The sequence below is a fragment of the Oncorhynchus keta genome, unplaced genomic scaffold (assembly GCF_023373465.1).
Source record: "Oncorhynchus keta strain PuntledgeMale-10-30-2019 unplaced genomic scaffold, Oket_V2 Un_contig_6458_pilon_pilon, whole genome shotgun sequence".
NCBI classification, from domain to species: Eukaryota; Metazoa; Chordata; class Actinopteri; order Salmoniformes; family Salmonidae; genus Oncorhynchus; species Oncorhynchus keta.
Window position 1 is genome coordinate 53,163 of NW_026288876.1, and position 8,475 is coordinate 61,637.

Consider the following 8,475-nt stretch of genomic DNA (forward strand, 5'->3'; position numbering starts at 1 on the left):
CAATGTGCATAATATCTAACAAGCTATCAATGTGCATAATATATAGCAAGCTATCAATGTGCATAATATCTAACAAGCTATCAATGTGCATAATATCTAACAAGCTATCAATGTGCATAATAAATAGCAAGCTATCAATGTGCATAATATATAACAAGCTCTCAATGTGCATAATATATAGCAAGCTATCAATGTGCATAATATCTAACAAGCTATAAATGTGCATAATATATAGCAAGCGGGCCATGGGTAGGGAAAAAAATATGACCCGCTGATATTCATCCTAACTGAGTGACAGCAAACGTTTATGTTGGCCATCTGCAAGTTGAGGACACAGACACATACCACTCTGCTCCTAATCTGCAGTTGTTTGGTCTCTAAACATGCAGGGAGATATAGGTGTTTTGATAACATCTACTTAGGCAAATCCGATCCGACTTTCAAGTGTTAATTTATGGATAGGATTAGGAGTACGGTCAGTTTAGCAGACCCCTAATGGGTTTGCTCCCATTATCTCATTACTGTCATTTGTGTCCTTGGTGAAAGCATTATGTTAGTAAAACTCCACAAATAACCTTTGGGATGAACTGTTGAGGTTTTTTGACATGTTGCCTTTTACCTTCATTAAACTAGGCAAGTCGGTTAAGAACACGTTCTTATCTATAATGACGGCCTAGGAACAGTGGGTTTGTTCAGGGGCAGAATCACAGATGTTTAGCTTGTCAGCTCGGGGATTTGATCTTGCAACCTTTTGGTTATTAGTCCAATGCTCTAACCACTAGGCTACCTGCCACATTGCCCTATGTACATAGACATGGAACACTGGTCACTTTAATAATGTTTACCTACTGTTTTACCCATTTAATATGTATATACTGTATTCTAGTCAAGTCCATCCTATTCAAATATTGCTGTACATATAGTATCCTTTCCAAGTATTCTTCAGATATACTCATGTTATATCCACATACTCTCCTAATGTCTATACATCCCATTACATATACTGCACATATATATATATATATATATATATATATATATATATATATATATATATATATACTCCGGACTCTGACATACTAATATTTATAGATTTCTTAATTCCATTATTTTACTTTTATATGTCTGTGTATTGTTGTGAATTATTAGATATTACTGCAATGTTGGGAGCTAGAAACACAAGCATTTCGCTGCACCCGCAATAACATCTGAAAAACATGTGTATGCGACCAATGACGATTTGATTTGATTTGATTGATCCTGTCAGTGAACGTGAGAGGAGTTAAGTCGACAGTAAAGAGGATTAGGAAACAGCCGTCGTCTTTGTCTTGAAAATGATCTTCAAAGTCATTTTTCTTGTTGCCAATCATGACTGTGTTCCTCATCTCCAGGTGTTTGAGCAGTTTGTCAAAGTGAGGATGAAGGAAGAACACAAGGAGAAACAGAGAAAACTGCTGCAAGCAAAAGACCAGTATAGAAAACTTCTAGAGGAGTCGAAAATCACATCCAGGTAAAACCTGAAGCTAACTGTGTAATAGAATTACACGTAAAGTAGGGGACTTAACTATTCAACTAAGCTTCATAATAGCTTCATACAAAATAGCTTCATACTAAAAGTTTGGACTCAACCTACTTGTTGGTTTTTCTTTATTTGTACTATTTTCAACATTGTGCAATAATAGTGAAGACCTCCCTCTCTCTCTCTCTCTCTCTCTCTCTCTCTCTCTCTCTCTCTCTCTCTCTCTTCTAAGGACATATAAAAGCCCTCCCTCTCTCTCTCTCTCTCTCTCTTTCTAGGACATATAAAGCCCCCTTCTCTCTCCCTCTCTCTCTCTCTCTCTCTCTCTCTCTCTCTCTCTCTCTCTCTCTCTCTCTCTCTAAGGACATATAAAAGCCCCCCTTCTCTCTCTCTCTCTCTCTCTCTCTCTCTCTTCTCTCCTCTCCTCTCTCCTTTCCCTCTCTCTTTCTCTCTCTTTCTTTCTCTCTCTCTCTTTCTCCCTCTCTCCCTCCTCTCTCTCTTCTCTCCTCTCTCTCTCTCCTCAAACATCTCTCTCTCTCTCTCTCAAACATTTCTCTCTCTCTCTCAAACATTTCTCTCTCTCTCTCTCTCTCTCAAACATTTCCTCTCTCTTCTTCTCTCCCAAACATTTCTCTAGGATGATCTCTTCTTTTCTCTATTTCCAGGTCAACTTTCAAAGACTTTTCTGTTAAGTATGGCCGTGACCAGCGCTTCAAGCAAGTGCTGAAGAAGAAAGACCAAGAGCACTTCTTCAACCAATTCATCAATGGGTTAAAGAAGAGAGATAAAGAGAACCGCATGAGGCTGAGGAAGATGAGATGAGGAGGTATGAGGCTGAGGAAGATGAGTTGAGGAGGTATGAGGCTGAGGAAGATGAGATGAGGAGGTATGAGGCTGAGGAACATGAGATGAGGAGGTATGAGGCTGAGGAAGATGAGTTGAGGAGGTATGAGGCTGAGGAAAATGAGATGAGGAGGTATGAGGCTGAGGAGGATGAGAAGAGGAGGTATGAGGCTGAGGAGGATGAGATGAGGAGGTATGAGGCTGAGGAGGATGAGATGAGGAGGTATGAGGCTGAGGAAGATGAGATGAGGAGGTATGAGGCTGAGGAAGATGAGATGAGGAGGGTGAGAAGAGGAGGTATGAGGCTGAGGAGGTATGAGGCTGAGGAAGATGAGAAGAGGAGGTATGAGGCTGAGGAAGATGAGATGAGGAGGTATGAGGCTGAGGAAGATGAGATGAGGAGGTATGAGGCTGAGGAAGATGAGATGAGGAGGTATGAGGCTGAGGAAGATGAGATGAGGAGGTATGAGGCTGAGGAAGATGAGATGAGGAGGTATGAGGCTGAGGAAGATGAGTTGAGGAGGTATGAGGCTGAGGAAGATGAGATGAGGAGGAGGAGGTATGAGGCTGAGGAAGATGAGTTGAGGAGGTATGAGGCTGAGGAAGATGAGTTGAGGATGATGAGATGAGATGAGGTATGAGGCTGAGGAAGATGAGATGAGGAGGTATGAGGCTGAGGAACATGAGATGAGGAAGGCTGAGGAAGATGATGAGGAGGTATGAGGCTGAGGAAGATGAGATGAGGAGGTATGAGGCTGAGGAAGATGAGTTGAGAGGTATGAGGCTGAGGAACATGAGATGAGGAGGTATGAGGCTGAGGAAGATGAGATGAGGAGGATGAGGAGGTATGAGGCTGAGGAAGATGAGTTGAGGAGGTATGAGGCTGAGGAAGATGAGTTGAGGAGGTATGAGGCTGAGGAAGATGAGATGAGGAGGTATGAGGCTGAGGAACATGAGATGAGGAGGTATGAGGCTGAGGAAGAATGAGGCTGAGGAATGAGGCTGAGGAGGATGAGAAGAGGAGGTATGAGGCTGAGGAAGATGAGTTGAGGGGGTATGAGGCTGAGGAAGATGAGTTGAGGGGTATGAGGCTGAGGAAAATGAGATGAGGAGGTATGAGGCTGAGGAGGTATGAGGCTGAGGAAGATGAGATGAGGAGGTATGAGGCTGAGGAACGAGATGAGGAATGAGGCTGAGATGAGGAGGTATGAGGCTGAGGAAAATGAGATGAGGAGGTATGAGGCTGAGGAAGATGAGATGAGGAGGTATGAGGCTGAGGAAGATGAGAAGAGGAGGTATGTGGCTGAGGAAGATGAGATGAGGAGGTATGAGGCTGAGGAGGATGAGAAGAGGAGGTATGTGGCTGAGGAAGATGAGAAGAGGAGGTATGAGGCTGAGGAAGATGAGATGAGGAGGCATCAGGCTGTGAAATAGGCCTCTCAGAATACAGAATAGCATGAATGGATAGATAGAGCTGTCTGATAAATGAGACGGCAGTTTCATGGGGAACATAAAGAAACAGGTATCAGGATCCCTGTGGAATCAGTCTAAAAGAGGAGAAAGCAGTCAGTCATTTGCCTCCAGATTTACAGTCAGCTGGGTCAGAGATGGCTTGGCTCCACATGCTAAGCAGGTAATCCAGCTAGCTCTCAGAAATGGAATACTGTTTCATATTGAAGCTACTGTATATATTGAAATTCAACATTTCTCATGTTTTGAGTCACAGTGACAAACATGAATTGAGCATCATTTCTGTATTTATTTTGTGTTATCACATGACCTGTATGGAGATATCAATGTGTGTACACAATCACACAGCCCAATGCACAATTCTAAAAGACATCATGTACATATACAGAAAACAATCCTGCAAAGCAATTGGTATTTTCTAACTATTTCAAACAAGGTTCTCCACAGCATCTGTGAGAATCAATGGATGGTAATTGTGTATTGATGGATTTTGTAAATGTCCCCCCCCAAAAAAAAATATGTTGTGTTTATTATGATGTGGGTTCTTCTTATGATGTAAAAGGATAAGTTATTGTTGCTTATTTGTCATTTAAACCGTCGTTAATGTAAAAGTCATACGTAGTGCATTCTCTCTGTAACAGGTCGAAGACGTTATGTGAAGATTCTAAAGGAAGATTCTAAAGGACTGTTCATTTGGTTCTGAACATTGGGATTTTACAGATAATATAGTTTACTGTACAAAACAGTGTCTTTAAAATGTGTGTTATATGTTGTTTTTCTCATTTATTTATTTGAATTTAAACATGCAATGTTTGTGGGATTGTGAGTTGGATTAATTAAAACCTTCTAAAATGAACCTTTTCGGTCAGCTGGGTTCTTCTCAAATGATACAATAGCTTTCATAATTAGATGGAGAACAAGACCTTTTGGGGTCCTCCCATAGCATCTTCATAACCACAATATGCATGGATGAGCACAGTAGAATGGAGTTTGAAGATTGACAATGCATATCACATATAATCTAAGGATGGACCCTAGAAGTGTATCTCTAGCTCTGTTTATACCTGGTGCCAACATGTGGTTGTCATTATCCCATCGAGATGATCCAATCACTATCCAATCAAGATTTATCAAGCTAAGGTCAAAGCATATTTTAGGTCAAAAGTAGTGTGTTTGAGTGTGTCTAGTGAATAGTGTGCCATTATGGACGCAGACAGACGTTGGTTATCCTAACGGTGCTGTGAATGAAGGAATACGATTAGCAAAACAATAAGGAAATCTCTATCTCTGTAAAGAGACAGGACCTTATTTTATCTCTGGCTGAAACAGAGTTTACATCTATCTATAGAGTACATATATCTATAGTTTACATCTAGTTACATCTATCTATAGAGTACATCTATCTATAGTTAACATCTAGTTACATCTATCTATAGAGTACATCTATCTATAGTTTACATCTATCTATATATAGTTACATCTATCTATAGTACATATATCTATAGTTAACATCTAGTTACATCTATCTATAGTTTACATCTATCTATAGTTAACATCTAGTTACATCTATCTATAGTTTACTATCTAGTTACATCTATCTATAGAGTACATGTATCTATAGTTTACATCTAGTTACATCTATCTATAGAGTACATCTATCTATAGTTAACATCTAGTTACATCTATCTATAGTTAACATCTAGTTACATCTATCTATAGTTAACTATCTATAGTTTACATCTATCTATAGTTTAACTATCTAGTTACATCTATCTATAGTTTACATCTATCATCTATATAGTTACATCTATCTATAGTTAGGATACATCTATCTATAGTTTACATCTATCTATAGTTAATACATCTATCTATAGTTTACATCTATCTATAGAGTAGTTTACATCTATCTATAGTTTACATCTACTATCTATAGAGTAGTTTACATCTATCTATAGTTAACATCTAGTTACATCTATCTATAGAGTACATCTATCTATAGTTAACATCTAGTTACATCTATCTATAGATCACATCTATCTATAGTTTACATCTATCTATAGTTTACATCTATCTATAGATTACATCTATCTATAGAGTAGTTTACATCTATCTATAGTTTACATCTATCTATAGAGTAGTTTACATCTATATATAGTCTACATCTATCTATAGTTTACATCTATCTATAGTTTACATCTATCTATAGTTTACATCTATCTATAGTTTACATCTATCTATAGTTTACATCTATCTATATAGTTTACATCTATCTATAGTTTACATCTATCTATAGTTTACATCTATCTATAGTTTACATCTATCTATAGAGTAGTTTACATCTATCTATAGTTTACATCTATCTATAGTTTACATCTATCTATAGAGTAGTTTACATCTATCTATAGTTTACATCTATCTATAGTTTACATCTATCTATAGTTTACATCTATCTATAGTTTACATCTATCTATAGAGTAGTTTACATCTATCTATAGTTTACATCTATCTATAGAGTAGTTTACATCTATCTATAGTTTACATCTATCTATAGAGTAGTTTACATCTATCTATAGAGTAGTTTACATCTATCTAATATATAATAATAATCTAATAAGTACATCTATCTATATAATTTATGGGCAGAACTGAAACAGTGTGTGTGCATACATGACTCTACTACACCAGCTCTGCCAGGAGGAATGAACCCAAACTACCCCCTGGCCTGTTAAAGGCACCAAAACGCTGACCCAAGCCAAAGCAAATCAAAGGCAACCAAATAGTTTACTGAGCTATCTATAGTTAACCCATCTATCTATAGAGCAAGTTTACATCTATCTAGCCTATAATTTGACATCTATCTAGTAGTTTCCAATCTATCTATAGAGTAATCTATCTATAGAGTACATCTATCTATATAATTTGTGGGCATATAATTTGTGGGCAGAACTGAAAAAGTGTGTGCGAGGAAACAGGCCCACAAACCTGACTCACTATATTTTATCTGCCAGGAGGAATAATAATCATTAAAAAAAAAAAAAATTTAAAAGTTGGGTCCAAATTATTGGCACCCGTTTTCAATAGTTCAGCACGCTCCCCTTGTAAGGATAATGACACAGAGACTTTTTCTAAAATGTTTTATGAGATTGGAGAACCAACACATTGGGATGAGATCTTAGAACATTCCTCCATACAGAATCTTTCCAGATCCTTGATATCCTTCATCTTCCCTTATGGACTTCCCTCTTCAATACAAACCACAGCTTTTCAATGGGTGTTTTTAAATCCAGAGATTGAGATTGTCAAAATGTTGATTTTGTGGTGAATTAACCGTTTCTTTGTGGAATTTGATTTGCTTGGGGTCAGAGGTCGTCTATGCTGTCTCGTTTACTTTATATGAAGAATTTGAAATTATTTATACTTATACTTTTGATACCTAAGTGTATTTTAAACCAAATATTTTTAGACTTTTACTCAAGTAGTATTTTACTGGGTGACTCACTTTTACTTAAGTACTTTTCTATTAAGGTATCTTTAGTTTTACTCAAGTATGACAATTGGGTACTTTTTCCACCACTGCTATTTTCATTTATTTATTTTATTTTATTTAACTAGGCATGTCAGTTAAGAACAAATTCCTATTTACAATGACAGCCTACCATGAACATATAAAGAGAGACCTAAAGATGGCAACATAGCATGGCAGCAACACATGACAACACAGCATGGTAGCGACACAACATGACAACAACATAGCATGGCAGCAACACATGACAACACAGCATGGTAGCGACACAACATGACAACAACATAGCATGGCAGCAACACATGACAACACAGCATGGTAGCGACACAACATGACAACAACATAGCATGGCAGCAACACATGACAACACAGCATGGTAGCGACACAACATGACAACAACATGGTAGCAACACAACATGGCAGCAGCACAACATGGTAGCAGCACAACATGGCAGCACCACAACATGGTAGCAGCACAAAACAGGGTACAAACCGCAGCTAGCGACTGGAACGAGCTGCAACAAACACTCAAACTGGACAGTTCTTCAACTCTCTTCATTCAAAAACTCAATCATGGACATTTACTGACAGTTGTGGCTGCTTTGCGTGATGAATTGTTGTCTCTACCTTCTTACCCTTTTCTGTTGTCTTCTGGTCCTTCTGTAGCTCAGTTGGTAGAGCATGGCGCTTGTAATTGGATAAAAGCGTCTGCTAAATGGCATATATTATTATTATTATTATATTGTTGTCTGTGACCAATAATGTTTGTGACCAATTCATCCATTTTCTGAACACAAGTTTACAACTTCTGTCGTTACGGAGTTCATCAAAAGATTACCGAAGAAATTATTATATTGAAAAAACAATCTGACATGTCCCCACGCCAAACCGTAACTAGTCTAAACTGCTCAACGTCCCTTTGACCCATCGACTTGAAACTGATTGGCTTACAGGACACCCAAAAATAAGGTCTAACACAACACGTGTTGATATTACCAAAAACATGGAAACAGGAAGCAATTCAGTTGTGAACCTTAAACACTGTTTGCATTTATGCAAAGACCTCTCAAGCATAGGTTGACAAAACGTGAGAAGAAATGCAATATATGCAGAAAACCCA

The 8,475-nt window shown here is 38.0% G+C and overlaps 1 protein-coding gene across 3 annotated transcripts; it reads left to right on the top strand.

The window, feature by feature from the left end:
- Positions 1–1,116: 1,116 nt before the first annotated feature.
- On the top strand, positions 1,117–4,913 carry LOC127925891 (trichohyalin-like). 3 transcript variants are annotated; one of them, XM_052511194.1, is made up of 5 exons: positions 1,117–1,510; positions 2,185–2,435; positions 2,496–2,585; positions 3,568–3,657; positions 3,688–4,913. In XM_052511194.1, the coding sequence occupies exons 2-5, from the start codon at positions 2,338–2,340 to the stop codon at positions 3,794–3,796; spliced, it is 387 nt and encodes a 128-aa protein (XP_052367154.1). In that variant the 5' UTR covers positions 1,117–1,510; positions 2,185–2,337; the 3' UTR covers positions 3,797–4,913. The 3 variants fall into 3 exon arrangements, with proteins under 3 accessions (XP_052367154.1, XP_052367152.1, XP_052367153.1); XM_052511192.1 differs by having other exon boundaries at positions 2,185–2,585; XM_052511193.1 differs by having other exon boundaries at positions 2,185–2,585; positions 3,718–4,913.
- Positions 4,914–8,475: the final 3,562 nt, after the last annotated feature.

What these genes read in the sequence shown, in the direction of transcription:
- LOC127925891 (XM_052511192.1), top strand. Translation starts at nt 2,338, where the DNA reads ATGAGGAGGTATGAGGCTGAGGAAGATGAGTTGAGGAGGTATGAGGCT. An exon ending in GAGGAGGATGAGATGAGGAG is followed by an intron (nt 2,586 to 3,567) that starts GTATGAGGCTGA and finishes TGAGATGAGGAG; the next exon opens with GTATGAGGCTGAGGAAAATG. An exon ending in GAGGAAGATGAGAAGAGGAG is followed by an intron (nt 3,658 to 3,687) that starts GTATGTGGCTGA and finishes TGAGATGAGGAG; the next exon opens with GTATGAGGCTGAGGAGGATG.